The sequence below is a fragment of the Dasypus novemcinctus genome, chromosome 16 (assembly GCF_030445035.2).
Source record: "Dasypus novemcinctus isolate mDasNov1 chromosome 16, mDasNov1.1.hap2, whole genome shotgun sequence".
NCBI lineage: Eukaryota > Metazoa > Chordata > Mammalia > Cingulata > Dasypodidae > Dasypus > Dasypus novemcinctus.
The window spans coordinates 78,779,143-78,802,172 of NC_080688.1; the positions used below are offsets into that span (position 1 = coordinate 78,779,143).

At 33.1% G+C, this 23,030-nt stretch overlaps 1 protein-coding gene across 5 annotated transcripts in view; it reads left to right on the forward strand.

Moving 5' to 3' along the window:
• RELCH (RAB11 binding and LisH domain, coiled-coil and HEAT repeat containing) overlaps positions 1-23,030 on the forward strand; it is a 134,207-nt gene that overhangs the window by 33,268 nt on the left and 77,909 nt on the right. For 3 of the 5 annotated variants that reach the window (XR_011646011.1, XM_004467239.4, XM_004467240.4), the window contains exons 2-10: positions 3,443-3,532; positions 12,636-12,707; positions 12,818-12,873; positions 12,979-13,092; positions 16,870-17,073; positions 17,179-17,270; positions 17,778-18,068; positions 20,598-20,673; positions 21,488-21,583. Coding sequence is in view for 4 of the 5 variants with exons in the window: in XM_004467239.4 (XP_004467296.1) it covers positions 3,443-3,532; positions 12,636-12,707; positions 12,818-12,873; positions 12,979-13,092; positions 16,870-17,073; positions 17,179-17,270; positions 17,778-18,068; positions 20,598-20,673; positions 21,488-21,583 (1,091 nt within the window). In the remaining variant the exon portion in view is untranslated. The remainder of the gene's footprint in view (positions 1-3,442; positions 3,533-12,635; positions 12,708-12,817; positions 12,874-12,978; positions 13,093-16,869; positions 17,074-17,178; positions 17,271-17,777; positions 18,069-20,597; positions 20,674-21,487; positions 21,584-23,030) is intronic. The other 2 variants (XM_004467242.4, XM_058277851.2) reach the window with 1 other exon arrangement.

Consider the following 23,030-nt stretch of genomic DNA (forward strand, 5'->3'; position numbering starts at 1 on the left):
GAAAGCCAAATCACCAATAAGAGTTATATTTACAGAATATAAAAAGAAATCCTACAGTGCAACAACAAAAAAGACAAACAACCAATTAAAAAGTGAGGGACGCAGATGTGACTCAAGTGATAGAGCTTCTGCCTACTACATGGGATGACCTGGGTTTGATCCCTGGTGCCTCCTGGTGAAAAAGAAGAGAAAGCGTGTCCATATTGTGAGCCAGTGCCCATGCAAGTACCCGCATGGTGAGCCAGTGCCCCATGCAAGTGAGTCACACAGCAAGATGATGACACAACAAAAGAGAGACAAGGGGAGAGTCAAGGAGAAACCAGGAACTGAGATGGTGCAATTGAGAGGGAACCTCTCTCCCCATCAAGTTCTCCAGGATCGAATCCCGGTGAATCCTAGAGGAGAGAAAATGAGAAGAGAAGACAACAGACAGCAAAAACAGCAGGGTGGGAGAAGGGGAGGCGGGGAACATAAATAAAATAAATTAATCTTTAAAAAATAAAAAGTGAGTGTTAAAGGTTTGCAGTAATTAACAAGCTATAGCTCAGTTTCCCCTGATCTGCACTGGGGAAAGGCTAACCTCATCTGCCATAAGCCTATGTGCCTGAGGACGTGGCACTTTCCCACAGGTTAAATAAAGAAACCACATAGAGACCAGAGTAAAAGGAAATGGAAATCTTCCCTATCTACATATCAGAGAAAGATAAAATTCCTACAGAACAAAGAAACATCTGCTCCTGCAGCATTCCAAGAAACCATAACTCCCTAACCCATGATCTTCTAGTCATTATCAGGAAAAATTTCTACCTCTAGGGCTTCCTATGGGCTCCTGCACTTCACTCGGACCGTTGCTCAACCCCCTCCCACCAACTATCATTTCCCCACCTAGGAAAGTGCTGTATAAATTCAAGTTCCCCCCTTCCAAGGAGGGGGGGGGGGCTAAAGTCTGTTCTTCAGACCTCCTCCATTGGGAGAGCTTCTTAATAAATCTTTCTTTGTCTATATTTCAGTCTCTGTGTCCCAGTAAGTGCCGTATTTTCTCCAACAGTGAGCGAAGTATTTGAATAGATATTTCTTCAAGGAAGTTATGCAATTGGCCATAAGGTACATGAAGAGATACTCACCTTATTAGTTACTCTGGAAATACAATCCAAAACCAAAATGATATATCACACCCACCAGAATGGCTGTTATTTAAAAAGTGGAAAATAAGTGTTGGGAAAGATATGGAGAAATAGGAACCTTCATTCATTGTCAGTGGGAATGTAACATTTCGGTGTTTTCTCAGAAATACAAGTACCAAATTACCTATGACCCAGTGTGGTAGTTTGAGACTTTTATGGACCCCAGAAAATCATGTCCTTATTGCTAGTCCTTTCCTGCTTTATGAAATTTGTTCCTACATATTTTAATCTTTTAGATGAGATTAGAGGACTTGCTTTCTTAATTTCCATTTTGCATTGTTCATTGCTTGGATATAGAAACATAACTGATTTTTGCATGTTAATCTTATACCTTGCAACTTTGCTAAATCCTCTTATTAGCTCTGTTAGTTTTCCTGTGGATTGTTTGTTGCTAATTATAGAAATATGACTGCTTTTTGGATATTGATCTTCTATCTTATCGCCATGCTGAATCCATTTATTAGTTCTAATAGTGCTTTTTACTTTTAGGATTCCTTAGGGCTTTCTATATACAAGATCATGTCATCTTGATGCTTTTTGTTTCATTGTTTTTGATGAGAAAGCTGCCGTCATTGAAATCATTGTTCCCCTGTATATAATGTATTTTTCTCTGGCTGCCTTTTTTTTTTTTTTTAAGGAGGTACTGGGGATTGAACCCAGGATCTTGTATACAGGAAACAGGCTCTCAGCCACTGAGCTATATTCACTCCCCAATAAGAGTTGGTTTTTCTTCCTCTTTTTTTTTTCTTAGGAACTGGGGATCAAACCTGGGAAGCAGGTGCTCAATCACTTGAGCTACATCTGCTCCCCTCTGACTGCTTTTTATATTTTCTCTTTATGTTTGATTTTTAGCAGTTTACTTATAATGTACCTATTTATTTTTCTCTTTTTTCTGCGTGGTGTTCTCTGAGCTTCTTGAATTTGTGCTCTCCCTTTCAGTCCTGTCCTGTTGACTTTACACATAAATAAGAACTTTTATTCTTGTCTCATAGGTCACTGAGGCTCTGTTGATTTTCTTAGTCTTTTTCCTCTCTGTTCTTTAGATTGGATAATTTTATTAATCTATCTTGAGGGTCACTGACTCCCTCCATTCTGTTCTTAACCTATCCAGTGAATTTTTGTTTTCAGATATTGTATTTTTCTGCTTTAGAATTTCTGTTCGGGGAAGTGGATGTGGTTCAAGCATTGGGCTCCAGTCTACCATATAGGAGGTCCAGGATTTGATGCCCAGGGCCTCCTGTTGAAAGCACGCTGGCCTGCATGGCGAACTGACCCATGTGGAGTGCTGGCCAGCATGGAGTACTGCCCCACATAGGAGTACTGTCCTGCACAGGAGTACTGGCCCACACAGGAGTGCTAGCCCACGTGGAGAGCTGGCGCAGCAAGATAACAAAAAGAGACACAGAGGAGAGAGAATTAGAGATGCAGCAGATCAGGGAGCTGAAGTAGCATAAAAGAATAATCACCTCTCTCCCACTCCAAAAGGTCCTAGGATCGGTTCCCAGAGCTGCCTAATGAGAATACAAGCAGACACAGAAGAACACACAGAGGGCAGACAATGGAGGGAAGAGGGGAGAAATTAAAAAAAGAAAAAAAGAATTTCTATTTGGTAGTTTTTATATTCTATTTTTCTGCAAAGATTTCCTCTCCATTCGTTGTGTGCATATTCTCCTTTACTTCACTGAGCATAGTTATCATAGCTGATTTAAAGTTTTAGTCTATTACTTCCATCTTCTGGGTCATCTTAGAGTTGGTCCAGCCTGATTGTCTTTTCTCTTGATATTGGGTCACATTTTCCTGCTTCTTCCATATCAAGTAATTTTGGATTGCATGGTGAGCAATGTGAGTGGTTATATTGTGAGGACTGGATTCTCATATTCATTTGAAGAATATTGTTTTATTCTGTTTAAGTAAGCAATTACCTTGTTTGAATTCATATTACAAGCTCTCTTGGATAGCAATTTGAATTTCAGTTCATTTTGTTTGTTTGTTTTTCATCTTTACCTGGACTGCTTGCAGTATCCTCTGTATGCAAGTCTTAAGTGTTAGCCTGAGATTTGGGCAGGGAACTTGAATTATTTTGAATTTAATTGATGTGAGCTTTTTTACCTTATTTTAATTGTTTTAATGGAATTCTTAGATCTTAGAATCATAGTTTTAATAACTGGAAATAATCATAGGTATGAATTCCAATACATTATTTTAACAATTAAATAAAATCTGTTTATTTAATTCTTTGATTTTTCTCTTTATTATAGATCGAGCTGGGAGCATCAGTACACTTGATTCCTTAGACTTTGCAAGATATTCAGATGATGGTAACAGGGAAACTGATGAGAGAGTGGCAGGTAAGTTGCAAAGGCAGATAATCTGGATTCTTTGGCATTCCAGAAATAATGAAGTGGCTTGAGGAATTCTCTTCTACAATTGGGTGTATGGATATAATATATACACTTATTGTACAAAATTCTGTTACTTATTGGCCATAGGGAACCTCCCCTCCCCACCCCCGCAACTTCCTTTTCCACTACTGCTGAAAATTTTTGGTTATGTACATACAAATTTTGCTGAGTTCTCTTTTCACCTGAAATTATGGTGGTATAATACTGGTGCCAATTTTAAGTTAGCCCTAGTATAGTACAAAGTTAATTGGACCTTAGCCTCTTTCTTTTGGCCTTGGATTCTCTGCTCTTCACAGCCTCTTTCCAATAACTCTTCCTCTTGACTTTCCTATGATACAAAAAAGTAAAGGGCTAATGCCTGGTGTAGTATAGTAGGCACTCCAGGGCCCTTTCCAATCCAGTAAGAAAGCCAACATCTTTCTAGACATCATCATTGGATCTTTAGGTACTCAAGAGGACCAATTTGTATTGCCCACACCAGATGAACCCTGTTAAACTCTGCTGGGGGTCCATCCTAGAATTGACCAGTGTGTCAGATGTCTTATACCCTTCTAGTTCCTCAAGTCTATGGTTACCTTCCACTGAAGTCATTCTTGAGTGGCTTGTAGGAATTGTGACTTTCATAATTAGATTTGGGCTGTGAGAGAGATGAGGAAAGCCGACAGACAGGTATTTTGAACTCCTCCAGATTGGCAAGCATTCCTGAAACAGGAAGAATGCCACATAAAACAGATGGATTTTGTGGTTTTGTATATTAATTTGTATTATTGTATAAGTTGTTATATATTTGAAAATAATGTTTATCCAAAAATTGGCCAAATAATTATTTTCTTTCCTTTAAAATCCATTTGAAAATTTATATTTTAGGTTTAGTCAAATTTAGAACGTTTATCAGTATTGTTCATCAACATTATTCATGAAAAGCAAAATATTTAGCTTAAATGTCCACTCATTAATTGCTTGGGATTATTCAAAGCAAAATAAATAGAAAAGGAGAAGAAAATACAAGTACCCCCATCCAAAATTTCACTATTTCTATAACATTTTCATTCTCCATACTAACTTTGTATTATAACTTCAGAGTAAAAAAGATTGACATCCTCTATCTGATCTAAACTCTTTGATAGACAGTGAAGTAATGAGCCAAATGAAAAAACAAGAAGAGTGAAGAAGGAAGAGTAGTGGAACTGGAAAACACATAGACTTGTATAACTAAGAATGTATGAAATACATGATGTTTTTGACCTTACATTTTAAATGTAAGGAATATGCAGTGTATAAATTTGGGCAGGTTAAGCAATTTCTAAGTACTATAGTATGCTCATATATAAATAATTGTTCATCTTCATTGGAAAAGGGAGGAAGAACATGTCTTATTCTAAGAGCCTAATAAGTAAACACCTATAAAACTCACTAAGAATGAAGAGGCATCTGAGAAAGAACAAAAAGCTCTTTTTAGTTTATTCTTCCAGTCTTGGGCAGAAGGAGCTTAGGAATAACACAGCTAATGAGTCCAAGTACAGGCTCTTTAATCTTTAATTAGCTGTTGTTGTCAGATATTATGTTTGTTTTCATGGTCATTGTTATCATCTATCTCAAGTTTAAAAATCAGGTTATATTTTTACTTCTGTATAGATTTTCTTTTAAGAGGGAGGGCTTTTCAATGGAACAAATATTTATTGAACACCTCCTTTGGGTCAAGCACTGGGCTGGGTACTTTATATACATAGTGTTTTATTTAATCCTGTTAACAGTTCTTATTTTGTAGATTAGAAAATTGAGGCTTATTAAGGTTGAGAAATTTTCCCATTAGCTTCCATATGAAAGAAGCAAGATCAAGATATTGAACATAGAGCTTTTGATTTCAGAGACCACAATATACCTTTTAGTACCAGCCTATAGCTTTGACCTATCTGTACCTTCGTGTGGTTAGCAGAATTCTATCTTTCACATATAAGAAATTTCAACATAGCCAGTTTCCTTTAAAATAAGTAAAATTTTTTAAGTTTTTAATTTAAATTTTTTTCCATTTCTGATTTTGTTTTTCATATGAAGTGTAAATTTTTATATAAAAATTATTTTAGTAGCAAACACCAAACCAAAATGAGTTTAATCTAACCAATTTCTTTTTAAGTAAAGAACTTCCTGTATGTTATTAAATATGGCTAATGTTATTTGATACATATATTTTGCTTAAATTTCCAATATTCTAAATATTGGAATTTCCATTCTTTATTTTAGGAAGTTGAGAATCTGCTGTGTACTAATTTGATGTTGGATAGTAGGTATACAAATATGATATAGATAAGGAATTCGAACTGAAACATGTTCCCATGCAAGAGCTGTGATAAGAAGTATGCTAAGTTTAGGGAGGATAGCATCAGGAAGAAGGTCAAATTTGAACTGGGCCTTGATGGGTGGTGAATAGGAATTTTTTTATAGAGAGAAGAGGAGAGAGTTTAGTCTACTTGGTAGAAATCACATAGGCCAACAATGGAGAGTTGTAAAAGATCCTGGCATGTTTGGAGGATAACAAGCACTTAAATTTGGTGAAAGTATTAATTGTATAGTAGCAAATGACTAAACATTAATCTGGAAAGACAGAATGGAATCATGTTGAATAGATGCTTATAGGTATTTTGTAGGTATTTAGGAACCATCAAGAATTTTTAAGTGAGAGAGTAATATGGTAAGATTTATATTTTAGATAGGTATCTTTGGGAATAATGTGAAGAATCATGGGAGGGTATGGAGCAACAGGGAATCTAGTTAGAAAAGGATTGTTACTGTATAGGCAAGACATGACCGGAGCCTGGTGTTTGATGACAGGAAATCAGGAATGAGAGGGAGAGGGTAATAAAGAAGGAAATTCTGACCATTTTTTCAGCATCCAATTGAGTGTTACCATTTTGATAGTGGTACTAATAGTATTACTATTTTTGTTGATTCGTATTTCTGGGGAACTTCTTCCTTATAACCTATTTTTTGTATCAGCACACGATTTTGCCATTTTTCTATTTTTCCCCACAATCTTAATTATAGATGTAGTAGGTAAACTTCACTTATGTCAGACAACACTTCTTAATATTAGTCCCATTACATATATATATATATATATAATGGTTGTCTGAAGTTCTTTAGGAAGAAAAGATAGCAATCTGATGAAACAGAGCTCTTTTGGTATTGATGTTGTACAAATGATGCTCTTACCAGTTATATACACTAGACCTTTAAATCATGTACATATGAGTCCTTGCTAAAAAACAATGTTTAATTAGAAACCAGATAAAATATAGTTTATTTTGGACAGTAGTAAAGAGTAGTCCACCTCTGTAAAACCAAATCTTTTTCTCTCTTAAAAAGTATGTATACATGGGTCTTTGTTTTACTTTTTTATTCCTGAGATATGACTAAAGGTGATATTTGTAATTCAAAATAGGTTCAGTTATACAGGAAGATGAAGGTCCCATCAGAACCACCAATATCCCTGTCTCAGCTCACGTGGACCATCTTTTAGTCAGAATCCCTGGCTTTATGTTATCATATCTCCACCTGAGGCTGTTACTGCTATAGTTGACTCTTTAACTTTGTCTTGTGATCTATGGAACTATAAAAACTCTGCTTTCTAATTTGTAAGAAAGACACTCCTGAATGCTGGTAAGATCAGTAATATTTCAGATTTATTACAAATGGCATCAAGAATTGTAACACTCATTCAAGTAAATATTTTTGAGTGCTTATTACATATGCCAGATATTATGCTGTTCTGTTGAACAACTATCAACAAAATGGATACATGGAGTCTTTATTAAGCTTATATAATCTAATATACATTCTGAAATGGCACTCAATTTTTGCTTATGGAATAATCTGCCCCTGCTACCTGCGTTAGAAACAGCATCAGTAGTCCTCAGTTCTTGGGTTCTGGCCTGGCAGCAAACATATCCATCTTCAATCTTCACTGGGATTAAATAAACCTACTTGTCTGTTTGTTACATATTTCCCCTCAGTACATATTTATCTTTTCTCTCCTATTAGCACCATCTTTTGATTTTCTTGTTTTGGACCTTCTCTAAATTTTATTTTATCTTATTTTATGATTTTGTATTATTGAAAATAGGATGGATGCTCCAGCAAGACTATAAAGATGGTAGTTAGCATTTTGAAAATAGATTTTTCCTTTTTCTTTTTTCTCTAAAGAAGTTTTAGATTACATAAAAGCTCTATCGAAAATATAGAGGATTCCCAGATACTTCACCTCCTCCCCTTCTCACACTTTTCCCCATTAACAACCTCTTTCATTAGTGTGGTGTATTTGTTACAATTGAACACATATTGAAGCATTGCTACTAACCATGGTCTATAGTTTATATTGTAGTTTATTTTGTACCACACAATTTTATAGTTTTTCACAAAATGTATAATGACCTATATCTGTCATTACAATATCATGCAGAACAATTCCAGTGTCCCTAAAATATACCAATTCTTCCTTTTCCTTCCCCTCAGAACCTCTGGTGACCACTGGTTTGTATCAATGTTTTAAGTTCTTCCATTACTAGAATAATAAGTCTACTTTGGTCCACAGTTGTATTCCCACCTTATGTTTGTTCATTCCTTAATCTTGAGGATTTGTGGATGGCGATGCCCACTCTACTTCCTCTTGAGAGGAAACTTGGATCCCATAGGGCAGATGTGTGGAACTGTCTTGTTTGCAGTTGCAGATACTCTCTGGTTTTTGGAATAGGTGTTGACCACTTTTTTTTTAATATCTTTTTTTTTTTTAAGGAGGTAACTGGGGATTTAACCCAGAACCGTGTATACGTGAAGCAAGTGCTCAACCACTGAACTATACCTGCTCCCCCCAAAACAGATTTTTCTTCATTTAACACCATGAAATTAAAATAGCTTCAGAGAGAAAAAATATAAATCATTATGTGAGTTATTGCATGTAAGCTAAAAATAAAAGTGATTATGGATTCACTCAATTTTTGTTTGTTTTGTCTTTAATTTAGATCAGCAATGACAATATTAGATTCATGGGGAGGAACAAAAAAAAAAACAAACAAAAACAAGAAAAGAGAATTTCACGGTTGGATAAGTTTGGAAATTGTGGTTTTCTGCAGGATTTTTCAGGACCTTTAATATGGTGGTAGATTGTAATTTATGAGTAATCAAAGAAATCTGAGTTATGGCAATTTCAGAGACAATTGAGATGAATTAAAGGGTTGGAATCAGTACAACTTGGACATAATTGATGAGGGGAAAGGCAAAGGATAAGTGTATAAGTATAATCTCCAGGTTCCTGTTTAGGCAACTGAGTAGAATGCAGTCCCATTAGTAGAGAGAGATTACAGGAAGAGGAGAGGGAGCAGATTTTAGAGGAAGATGATGAAATTCATTTAGTTAAGGTTAAATTCAAAACTTACGGGGAGCAGGTATAGCTCAGTGGTTGAGCGCTTGCTTTGCATATATGAGGTCCTGGTTTTAGTCCCCCAGTACCTCCTACAAAAAACAAAAACAAAAAACTTAGGCACCGCTCAAGTGGGTATGTGCAGGAGGTAATTTGTTAGGTCTTTATCTTGGGAAAGGAATTTAAAGATTTCAGAGTCTTCAGGAAAACTTGTGCTAGATAAAATCTCAGGTTTGAATAAGCCTCAGTGAAGTATATAGAGTAGAAGGATGGAGAGTATGTAAAGGAAGAGATAAGAGCCAAGAATGACACTCTGATGTCCTGACACCTTTGAGGATGAGTAATGGAGGAGTCTGTAGAGAAGATTGAGTAAAAGGAATGATAATGGAAGGAAATTTTTTATGACTGTGGGAAAGAGGATGTTTTTTCCCACTAAGATGAATGTAGAAAAAGAAATCTCTACAGTCTATGGAGCTTGCATCTTGCTTTGATTTATTTATCACTACTAAATCATGCCTCTCAGTACTATACATTTTTTAAATCTGTAGTAGGCAGGGAGTATTCTCTAAACCCAGTAGGTGTGATAATAGTAGTGTCTTAGGGTTTTTAAAAATTATTATTTTGGTAAGAATTTTTATGCTAACTAATGTTCTTTAAGGAGAATTTTCCTTTCCCTAAAACTGTTTCTAGGATACTAAAATAAGTATTAAGAATGGGAAAATTATATTTTATTACAAAGTCAAATTGTCTTATTTGATATTCATAAAAATATCTAGAAAATTCTGACTTGATAGAAGACAGTTTCATGACTACTATGGGATGACAAAGTCCTTGATGCAAACCTATTGATTCGAACTCTTCATTGGTGAATGGGAATGGGAGTGAAAATATGCTCGACTCAGTTCAATTTTCTGAAAAAGATGTTCCAAAATAGCTCTTTGAGTTTCATGCCAAAGTGAAACAAGACTGGCAAGTATCCAAGGTAGTATCAGGGATAAACTGAAATGTGGTTGCAAAGAATTGATATATTATTTTATTTCTGCTTTGAATTTTAACTGTTCACCTTTGTTATCTCTACCTAGTTAGTTGTACAATCTCCCCAGAAAGTCATCAGAGCAGTCTTTAAGCACTCATGTGTCTCTAATAGAAATATTCAACCAATCTGGAGTTGCTTATACTGGTTTAATTATTAATTATTTGGCATACAATTGTAATGTATTATATTAGTATACACCTGCATCTTAGTTCATCTTAGTTCCAGTAGAAATGTATTTATTTAGCCCAGTTGGGTGAGTGGAGTGAGGAGGTTGTGGTTCCTGCGGTGTTTTTAAAAAACTTAGAAATCTTCAGACATTTTTAGGAAAAGTTATAATGTTTGAAAAATACTTGGAGGTTGTTTAGTGTAGTGTTATCTTTTTATAGAATTACTAATTTTGAGCTTTAATCAAATGTTTTTTAATAAAAAAGAGACAAATTCAAGTACTTGTAAATGCAGCACTGTTCACAATCTGTCTTGTGAAACTATCACATAACTGTGATTACTTGGCCGTACTGTGCTTTTATAATGTCCTAGAGCTGCCTTTGTCCTGTAAAAATCTATATTATATAATAATATGCCTTTGTCCTATAAAAATCTATATTATATAATAAGAAACATGCAGCAGAGTGGATTCATTTTGATAGGCACTATCTTTTTAAAGCATCAGTAACTTTTAATGATATTTGACAGTGCATATCTAGATGTGTGTAAAAATATAAATTCTTGCCGTCTGACACCGGTTTTCTGGCTTTCTGTGCCGTAATTATTAAGTGTTTTGCTTTTGGTCACCTAAACTTTCACCAGTTGAATTTGAGTTTTTCCCACTTTGTGTTTTAACCAGCCCCCCTCCCCCCATTTATTTATTTATTTTTTCATATTTCTATCAGTCTGGTACAGGGCATTTCTGATCTGCAATTGTTCTGTAATATATCTTAGTAAATTGTAAGTGATATTGAAAAACATAAGTATGTATACTCATTTTTACTTAAGGTGTTATTAAGTATTCTTAAATCAAAATCAGTTACCTACAGTTTTGAAGTTAAAAAAAGTAAAGTAAACCAACATGCTCTGTAAACCTATTCTGTATTTACATTACACACTGAACGTGTGCAGTCTTACTTTGAGCACAAACGCTAAGAGTTTACAGAAATGTGAATTTTAGGGAAAACATTTTAATTTTGTTGCACAGAAATGTTTGCAGATCAGCACTGCTGACTACTCAAAAAGAAATAGTAACATACAGTGTCATCTGATTTTTAGTTGTGCTTCCATGTTCCTGCAGTTAAATTCTGTGCATCAAATTAAGTGGCCTTCATGTACTAGATGTGATTCGGTTACATCTTAAGTTTTTAATAAAAAAATGCAAACTGAGTGAATCCTAATTTTTCCATATATTTTTATACTTTTGTTTCTGATGACATCTCATTTAATGTCTTTTTTTGGTTTAAGGAAAATTATATCTTTAAAACGAAACCTTAAATATCTTGACTTTTATGCAGAATTATTTACTATAATTGATTAATATTCAGTTGTCACAAAGACCACAGTTTTCCCAGAGCTTTATTTCACTGAAATGGCTTTTCTTCCTATGTCTGTGCTTGCATTTTTTTCAAGCTTGCATTTACACACAATATTGATAACATTTTAAAGAAATTGTCATAATAAAACATTTTAAAGAGCTTATTAATGTTTCCCCAGTATTCATGTTTATCCTTTAGTCAAACCATGTGGTAACAGAAGAAAATTTGAGCTTCATTAATACCTCTTAAATTGAAAACATTTATTTGAAAGGTTATTAGAAACTTTTCAGTTTTACTTAACTTTACTTAGTAACATTAAATAAATACATGGTTAGAAATGTACACAATCATTTGCTTTAGATTTATCTTAATTAAAGATTAAAAGAGTAACTATTTCTACTCTTTGGATTTAAGTGAAACCCAAAATAAAAGCATTGGACCTTTATTTTAAAAATATGTATTTAACATACATAATATGCCTGTTTCTAGAAAAATTTAAAGGCATCCCCAAATTTTTTAAATGTTTAAACTGTATTCCCTCAACATCTTAATGAAGGAATCTATTCACTAACATCTCTGTATATTGATTTACAACATTATGCTAGATAAAGCAGTTAAAAATAATGTTTCTTTTTTAATTCTGAGATTTTTTTTTTAGTGTATTTGCTTAGGCTTCATCTAATTTTTGTCTTTTCCTCCAAAATTATGTCACTTGAAAGCATCTCATTGCATATTCTTCCCTAGACTGGGTGAAGCTGAAAGAAATACCCAGATTACTAATATTTTATTTATCTAATTGAATATAAGCCATAGATTTTACTTTTAAATAGAGCTATTCCTTGTCAGACAGCTAGAACAATGATCAATAGCTCCCCAGATTCTATTAAAACTATGGAAAACATTCACCAGTTTGCTTGCAAATCAACTCTGCTGCATGCGTTCACAAGTTTCATAAAGATTGCATGCTTTCTGTTTTCAATACAAATTGTATTTTTTTTTCATACCCATCCTTGCTTTTTATTTTTTTATTTTTGTTTCCCTTTTCTTGGTGTGTGTTTATTCCAAATCCCTGTCCAGTCCTGGAGTTTGAACTACGGAAAGCCAAGGAGACCATTCAGGCCCTTCGAGCCAACCTGACAAAGGCTGCAGGTGGTGTACATAAAACTTTTTTGAGATTTTATTACTTTGACAATGTAGAAATAGCTGAGATATTTTCAAATATAAAATAGTAAAATATTATTTATATTTTCTTCTCCCAGAAAATGAAGTTCCATTACAGGAACGAAAAAATTACAAATCAAGTCCTGAAATTCAGGTGGGTGAGTGATATAGTTTAAAGTAACTTCCACATAAAGTGGTAGCTCAAGTACTGAAGGAGAAAAACTTATGATATTGTATCCTATTTTTATTTTGCCTCCAGGAGCCAATCAAACCTCTTGAAAAGAGAGCTCTAAATTTCTTAGTCAATGAGTTTTTACTGAAGAATAACTACAAGCTTACATCAATAACCTTTTCAGATGAAAATGATGATCAGGTATCAATTTACCTTGTTTATTTTAAAAACAATAGTGTATTTCCTATTTAGTATATCATTTATTTACTTTCTCTTTAATCTAGCCTCTCTGTTAGCTAAGTTTGGTTAGCGTAATACTGTTTTCATTATTATGACTAAGTGTACTATTACTTTTCCTTTCCTACAGAACTTTTATTTTTCTTGGAATTAATAATTTTCTCTTTTCATTTGTTTTCTAAGTACTTATCACTGTTTCATCCTTAAATAGGCTGGTGGCCTAGTCTCACTAAGTTCATTCATATTCAATATTCTGTCATTTTCATCTTGAAAAAAATCTCTTCTGGACCCCTCTAACCTCCAGTCTGGCTAGGTGTTACTCTGTGTCTGATGTACTGCCTCATCCTGGGACTTCCTTTCCCTGCTTTTTTGAGTTGTACCTCCTGATCTCTGTCGCAGATCTCTCTTGCTTCACTCTCTCATTTTAGTGGAGCATATCTCCCTGTGGATTCCTGAGAGTGGATAGCATATGCCATTCTGATTCCTGATCCTATAGGTATGACCATATTTGTGTTTGTTTGATTTTTTTTTTTCCAATTCGAGAGGCTTTTGTGATCTCTACATTGCCACCTGAATTTCTCAATAATATGCCTTATTCTCATTTCATTATGTTTTTTGAGCACTCACATCCTTTAAATCTAGAATTTCTCATCACTCAGTTCTAGAAAAGTATTTTAAATTATTTCTTTGATAAACTTCTTTCTTTTGTCTGTTTGCTCTTTTGAGAATTCTTTATTTACATTTAAGCCACCTGTATTGACCTTTTAATTTTCTTAACCTTTCTCTGCCATTTTTCCTCCTCTGTGTTCTGAGTAATTGTTCATTTTCCTGTCAATCTGTTAAATATTTATTTATTTATACATTGATTTGTTGATATGTCTTACATAGTTAACATTTTTCTTATTTGGGGATTAGTAGTTCACTCATAATGATAATAGAACATTGAAACAATGAAGGAGGCCCAGAGCATGCAGGTAGAGTTCATGTATTGTGGACTTTACAGTATGTTAATCCAACTAGACTATTTATATCAGTATCTTTAGGTCTTTCATCTTTGACTGCTTATATTCTAAAGGAAAGGATCCTCAAAATCTTCCTGGAGTGCTTGCCTAGTGACATTCTAGGAGCTGAATGGGGCAAAAGGACTTATGGAGGATGGAAGAGCAAGTCTTGACATAGAAATGAAGAAGAAGAAAAAAAGAATTTATGTACTATCACTTAATCTTCTCATTTTTTATATGGTTCCTTTCCTGTGCCTGATATCACCCAGTCTAGTATTCTGTTGGCTTGTAAATTTCTTTTCTTCTTTCCTTGTAGCTTTCTACATAAAAAATTTTTGTTCTCTTCAAGTAGTTTTTTACAATTCCCCAGTAACAATATAATCCAGTTATATTTGCATGTTTCATAAATAAGAGTGAGGTTTTTAGTTGTGTGTCTTCCTGAAATTCATTATTATTTTTTTGGTAAGCTCTTCTAAACAAGTGATGACTTGTTTAGACATGTCATCACCCAACTGTGGATATTTTGACTTCTGAGAGCTAATGGATCAGTTCAAATCTTGGACCTTAGAAAAATAAATACCAAAGAGTTTATTGTATAGAAATTGAGAGTCCATCATTTAAAATCAATATTATTGCACTGATCCATAAAATAGCCTTTAGATCTTTTAGTAAAAATAGAAGTTCTCTAAGTTACTCCCTCAGTCATTATAATGTATTTTATCAAAAATTAAATGTAATTTTAAAAACTAGTAATTTTTTATTAAATGGTAGCTTTAAATTTAATATGTATTATTAATATTAAATATGTGATATTTAATATTTAGCTAAAATAAATATATACTATACTAATGATGTATTTTAGATGAAACATGTTTTGTAAATGAGCAACTAAATAATGAATAGGAAAATTGTTGAATAAGTGAAAAATATTGATAATGCACAAAAGAAGACAGGAAAAAGAGGAAAAGACTTAGAACAAATGGGACTCAGAAAACTATATGGCAAGATGATAGATGTAAATCCAATTATATTAATAAGTTAAATGCAAATGGTCTATCCTTCATAATTAAAAGGGAAAATTATTAGAAATTTCAACATGCCTTTCCCAGTAACTGATAAATCAAATAAATAGAGATTCAGTAAGAATTAGAACACTTGTATGCTACTACCAATCAACTTTACATAATTAGCATTTATAAAACACTTCTTCTACAACAACCAAATACACATCCTACCCCCTAACGTCTCATTGCCATGTGCCTAGTAAATATCTTACTTTATTCCAAGAGAGTTCCACCTCAACACAGAAATTGATTCCTTTCTCTGACTTCTTGACAGCACTTCAATTACAGTATCAATGATACTTTAGATTCTACCTATCTCTCTGAGTCCCTAGTTGTCACTGAAAGCTCCTAAAAGGTGACAATATTTTACTCCTGGTACTAAGCACAGCATAGCTATCTAGTAAGTATTAGATGAATATTGGTAGATAAATGAACATTTGAATAATGTGAGTTATATTCCTTTAGTAAATTTTTTAAAAGTTATTATTTAACTCTTATAGTCTGTCAAGCACTATATTAAACTGTTTACATAAATTATTTTATTTGATCCTTACAAAAATCCTAAGAGTGAAGTATACACTCACTTTGCAGATGGCAGTTTAAGCCTCGAATCACCTTATAACAGTAAATGGAGAAAATTATTAATTTCATTCTTAGGTCTGATTTTCTCCAAAACTGCCACTTTTAATTCCTATTTAATTATTTAACCCACAGTAATTTCCCATTATTCAAAGGATTGAGAGTAGTACATTTGAGAATATTCAAATGAATATGCCATGGTCTCTTAAAGGGAATTTCAGAAATAAATTAGAAATCAGTTAATTATAAGAAATCAAATTAGTACAGAATAGTGATGATTAGAGGAAGATAGAATGGTAGGACAATGTATTTGTATGTGATTAGTTTTCTGGAACTTCATAAAGTTCTTCTGAAAATCTTTGCCCATAGAATTCTTAAGGCAGCACACCTTTTTGTAATTTAATAGTAAAATTGTATTAGGTTCAATTAAAGAGAATATTTCACACACAACAAATCAAAGAGCACCTATTTAGATGCTGAAAAATGCCCAAAGCCTTCTTAATAATACAATTTTGAATCAAACAGGTACTGTAAGAAGGCAAGCAGATTAAATTGTTTTCTTACCCATTAGAGATTAAACAATATATATTATAAATTGGAATAATGAAGAAATAAAGGAAGAACAAAATTAATACCATAAGAACAAAATTAATACCATCACTAAGTTCATTTATTGCCTATAAATAATAGGTATAATTTATCAGTTAAGACTTTTCTAATCTAGACAAATGTTTTATAACTTGATGCAAACATTTAGGCTTGATTTACAAGCCTTAGACTTAAGAATTTACATTTCTGAGAGATTAAAAAAAAAAAGATTGTATGTGCAACATCTTCTGAGTTAGACCTGTTTACCTAGAATGTCAGGAAACTTAGGTGGACCTGTAATTTACAAGAATGTTGGACAGTGGAAGATGTTAATTAAGTTTAAGAATGACATTTACTTACTTGGAACATATACATACTTTGACATTACAACAGAATTATTATTATGTTAGGTTTTCAAGATACTAGCAGTAAGGAATAAAATGAATCTAAATAAAGCAGGAAAAAATTGCTTCATAGGTATTTAAAATAAATATATATTTATATTTCAGGATTTTGAATTATGGGATGATGTAGGATTAAACATTCCAAAACCTCCAGACTTATTGCAACTTTACCGAGATTTTGGAAATCATCAAGTAACTGGGAAAGATCTTGTGGATGTGGCCAGTGGAGTAGAAGAAGATGAATTAGAGGCTCTTACACCCATTTTAGGCAACCTTCCTCCAACGCTTGAAACTCCTCAGCCTATAGAGGTGAGAAATATCAACTAGCTAATCAAGTCCACACAGTTTCCTTAAAATATATAAAAGCATGCTCTGAGAGCTTGAGATTCTGTTTTTCTTCCATTTTGATTTTAGAACTCTTTGCTGGTACAGAAACTGGAAGATAAAATTAGTTTATTAAATAGTGAGAAATGGTCTTTGATGGAGCAAATCAGAAGACTTGAAAGGTAAATACTTGATCAATGGAACTAAGGAATAAGTATATTTTACTTTGCCTGAGTTGTAGCAGTATCAATAAAATAACACCTTTACATCAATGATGTACATGTTTCCCATTTATTATTTCATTTAATACTTATAATAATTCTGTGAATTAGAAGAAATTATCCCCATTTTGCAAATGAGGGAAAGGAAGTTAAGTGCTAGAATTTCAATTTTTTTATATTAGGTATGTTCTTATGATGGAAAAGTAGTTACCACTGATTGAGAACAGGGTTCATAAAACCATTTTTATGATTCATTGTTGAGAGTTTGTAGATAAACTGTTAGGTGTATGAAGCAATAGTGTATATTACAGAGAAGATTAATAATTTGCCAAAATATTTTAAATTGATGAGTTTTAAAGCACTGAACCCATTAAGGTTTATGATACAATCAAAGTGTGTAAAAATACAGGTTTGTTCTGTTTGGTTTTTTTTTTTTTCTTTTTTGGTAATTTTTCTTTCTTTTTACAGTGAAATCAACTTCCTCAAAAATGAACACTTTTCCATTCCAGTAGTTTGTGACTCTCTTCAACCTTCTTTGGATCAGTCTCTCCAAAAAGACTCTGAAGACAGTGGACAGAATTCAGCTGTAAATAGTTCAGACAAGGGAAAAAGCAAGGATACACATCTTTCAGTATCAGATGAAGGTGATTCCACTATTCCTAAAGAGAATTTTCCGAATTCCTTCCCCAGAAGAGAAGCAGAAGGAATGTCATCTTCTCCATCAAGTAAAACCACAGTCCATTTTGATAAACCCAATAGGTTAGTTTGTATTCCATATTTTGAACTATTTTTGCATTTCATATGAGTGAATTTTTACATGTGGCATAAACTTTACACACAGGACAAATTCCTTCCTGAGGAGAGAAGTGGAAGGAATGTCATCTTCTCCATCAAATAAAACCACAATCCAATTTGATAAACCCAGTAGATTAGTTTGTATTCCATGTTTTGAACTGCTTTTGCAAATTATGAGTTAATTTTTACATGTGGTGTAAACTTTACACCCAGGAGGGTACATATCATAAATATACGTCACAAAGTAGTTACTAAATTAAATTATATCAAAGGGGAATAAAGCAGTCAACCAGTTAGGTTCTCTTTTTATATGTCTGGCAATTATAAATGCTTTATGTGTACTAACTCACTCAATACTCACAAATAACCTACGGTGTATCCTTAGCCCCAAGGTCATGCTTCATCCTCCTCTAACACAGAGGGATATTATACCTAGTGTTTGGATAATATAGGAAAGCATGACTAATTTGTTTTAGACAAGAGGTATGCACTAATGAGAAATATTTGTTTTGTTTTAAAGAAAAGCTTTCTACTAACAAACCACAACTTTTGTTCATCTACTATATATATGTTTTTTCTCTAGTTCTATAATAATTACAGAGTTGAAATAGACACAGCCCAATTCTCAAGGTGGATTTATTCTAATACAGATAAGAAAACAGTCATAAAAATCTATATTGTGATATTCAACAATAATTGCATTTATAATAGTTCTTTAATATTTAGGAGTGCTTTAATATTTCTCCTTTGGAACTGCAAAGATTCCCTGTGAAGATACATGATTATTAAATTTGTTCAACTAATTTTTTTTTTTTTAAGATTTATTATTTTTATTTATATGGGCCATCTCCACACGGGCCAAGGAGGCCTGGGGTTTGAACCGTGGACCTCCCATGTGGTAGGCAGAGGCCCTATCCATTGGGCCAAGTCTGCTTCCCTCAACTAATTTTTTAAACTCCTACTATGTTTCAGGTACTGTTAAAAGGAATATAATAGTAAGAAAGACATATAGGAATCCCTTCAGTCACAGACCTTATTGTCTAGTGTAAGAGAAACAGACAAGCAATTACAATAAGGTATGAAAGATAGTAATAGAAGGGAAGTGTAGCTTGCTTTGTGAACAAATAATAGAGGCACCTAATATAATCATCAGAGCAGGAAAAGTTTCATGGAAGAGGTGACATTCTGAGACCTGAAGACTAAGTAGGAGTTAACCAGGCAAAGATGTGAGAGGAAGAACATTTCCATTACGGGAGAATATCATGTGTGAAGTTAACACAGTGCATTAGGGGAACAAAAAAGAAATCGGTATGGTTTAAACAAAGAATGCAAGTGAAAGGAATGACAGGAGATGAGTTTGAAGAATTAAGCAAAGATCAAGTGGTGAGAGCCTGTGTTAACTCATTGTAAAGAGTTGTTACATAACAGTATCTAAATTTTAGAAAAAGTCTTCTGTGATAGAGGTAATTGGAGGGTAGCAAGACTAGGGAAAGGGAAACCAGGTGTATCTACTGGAAGAATCCAAGTAGGAAGTGATTGAGGCCTGTTTATATTGGAACATTGGCACTTGGAATGGAAAGAAGTGGATAGATTCACAAAATATTAAGATGGTAAAAGATTGATTGGATATGGGGTTAGAAGAAAGGGAAGGAACAAGGCTGACTTGAGGTTTCTGGCCGGGTACTAAAATGAACTATGGTACACTCCACTAAAAGAATATGGGAAGAGGAACGTAAATGAGCAAACAGGTGCAAGCTTTGGTACACCACTCTTAACTCTAAGAATTGTAATTTCATACTCACACTTTGTATATACTAACATCTGGTATACTGCCTAAGCTCTGTCATGTAATTTTTGGTGTTAGCCTATTTTTTGTAGGTTGAGCAAGTAAAGTACAACTCATAGTCATAATTTTATGAATAATACTGTATAAAGAAGAATTTATTAGAAATGTAAATGGTGCTTTAACCTCCTTTATTAAACATAAATTGGCTAATATTTTCAATTGCAAAAAATAAACTTTCTCTAAAATATACCATGAATGTTGAATGAGCCTCTTCTTCATTTATCTCTAAATTTTAATTCTATGTGGACTTCTAACAATAAGATTTGTCATTAGCTAGATGTATCTATCTGCAAATATTTGATTCCCCTCAGCAACATACTCAGGTCAATCTTTGTACCTACTGTTTATCTTTCTGTGATCACAGAGAACTAAGGGGGGAGGAGTTCCTTATTTCAGATTTTGCAAATACTTTATATACCTACAAAAACACTTCAGGTTTGAGCCATTTATTCACATAACATCAAGCTACTTCAGGACCAGGAGATTTTTTTCTCACTGTATAATTTCAAGTGAGTCATTGGTGGTTGAGAAATCTGGTTAAAATTTGCGGGGTAGGAATGGGAGTTGAAACATGTAGCTTACTTTGCCTTAAATGTCAGTGGTAATTCTTTGGTATTGCCTATTTTTCATCTACTATTTTCTTCTAGGAAATTGTCTCCTGCTTTTCACCAAGCCCTACTTTCTTTTTGTCGAATGTCAGCAGATAGTCGTCTAGGATCAGAGGTAAATTATACCAGATTACTGTTGGCTGCTGTCTTAAAAATATTCAGATGTTTTTCTTTTTATTATCTCTTATTCAAAAGTAGCTGAGATTAGCCATTATTTCAAATACAAATCTATTATTTAAAATAATGTTCGAAGAAGTAGTTCCTAAATTTTTGAACTTTAAGGAAGGTAGTTAATTATTTCTATTTTTTTGATTAAAGCTTTGTTTATTAGTATTAAAGTGATCTATATTTTAAATTTGTTATGTCTACTGAGATATAGTATATGCCTCTCTTTGGTATAATTAAGAAAACTAATTTAAGTGTGTACGTTATATTTGTTATTTTTATTATTGTTTTTCTTCTCTCTTGGTACTTTCTAGCTGTTTTTTGGTTGATTCCACTTAGTACCTTATGGGATCTGTCCCATAATGTCATTGACAATATCAAAGAACTAAAGGATGGTTTGGATGCCGTTCTGGCAATCCTTATTGCAAACAGGTCTGCTTCCTTGGGCTACCCCTAATATGTACCTTTTCTAGGACAAAAGGAGCCCCACTGAGCCTAACTCGGTTGGGCTAGCCCTACTTATTTCTAGAGAACTGGATGTTAGCAGGCCTCCCAGCTTCATTCTCGCTTACTTACTGGTGTTTTTAATCCATTTTGGCCTACAGATATGTTTATCCATTTGGGGACATGGTTATTATTGTTGTTCTTGTTGTAATTTTGGAATGTATATTTCGAGCAGAGGTGGGAGTGGTCTAAAGCTGAACTTTAAGTATCAGGATGCAAAGACATTCTCCTCAGTCATTTATTAACCCTTTGTTTTCTAGGTATCTCGGATTGCAGACAGTGAGAAAAGCGTTATGTTAATGCTGGGACGCTGCCTGCCACACATTGTCCCTAATGTGCTGCTGGCAAAGAGAGAGGTGAGACATGTAAAGATATTTTTCATACCTCAGTTCTCATCATGTTGTCCATTTTTTGTCATTTTGAAGTTTAGTGTTATATTTTTATTTTGTTAAAGTCTATTACTTGCAATCATATTCTTACTTTTGTGCATGCATCTCTGCTCCTAGAGAATGGTTTTACACCTCTGTCAGGTGAGTTCAGTAAAACTGCATGGTATTCATGTTTTTCAAGTTTTGCTTAAAGCATTATTAGCTTTTGCAGCACTAACTATTACTGTAGGTCCATTTATGTGCCAGGAACACTGTCTGTTTTTTACATTACCAATTAACTAATTTATTTTATCTTTGCTCTTGATATGATCTGCATCATAAATCTATAGAAATGGACACTCTTTGGATTGAAAATTATGTTCCTCTTTTCTTAAATATAGTTTCCTATTACAAATGGCAGTTTTATCATGTTTTCTATGTATGTTTAGCAATAAGGTATACTTAAAATAATAAGATAGTTATAATATTGATGAAAACAACATATAAAAGCACATATTTTGTTTTTCTTATAGTTAACTTGTTGAAAGATGCTTTAAATATCCAAAATACAGGTGCAAATATTTTTAGTACACATAGCCTATATTATGAGCTGTACATACTGTAGGAAGTTATCCTTATACTTTATTTAGCTGATAATAGATTAATGACAAGTTATCTATAATTAAATGAGTGGATGATTTGTTTGCAAAACAAATTATTTGAATTCAATATGTGATAAATTTCCAATTCACAAATTTTTTAATGAAAAATTTTTATTAAAAAAAAGTTTTAAGAACATTTTAGAATGTATCTTATAAGTTTCCACTATTGTCATCTTAATATTTACCACTTATTTCAATCATAATTATCAGGGGACCTACAGTACGATAGGTATATAATGCATTGGCAAAATCCATTTAAAGCTTATCTTTAATTATCTGTTTAGCACAAGAAATTTGTACTGATCCTCAAGAAAACGTATATATAGAGCTTTTGGAAATTTTTTCTGTTAAGTATTTTTAATGAAAAAGATAGACTCTTTGTATCTATGGTTGTATTTTACCTAATTATTTAAAAATAGTTGTAAGATATTAATTAATATGGAAAATTTTCTGTCTTGAAGGATCAGTGTCTAATTTCAGATTGTTTTGCAGTTCTGCCTGGCAGAATGGTGTTTGAGCTTCTTTTTTCCTTTCTTAGCTTGTAACATAATCCATGTAATGCATTAATGTCTGCAACTCTTTTACTATGTTTCTTCAATGTAACCTTTAAAATATTACAGAAACTCAGTTATCATGAGATGCAGTTTTAGCTTTTTCATTTTAATTTCCATATTATCATAAAAAACTACCCCTGAAATCTGATTCTACTGCATGAAAAATTTATAAACTTGCATCATCAGTAATCAGATATGGTGTATATATAAAAATATATA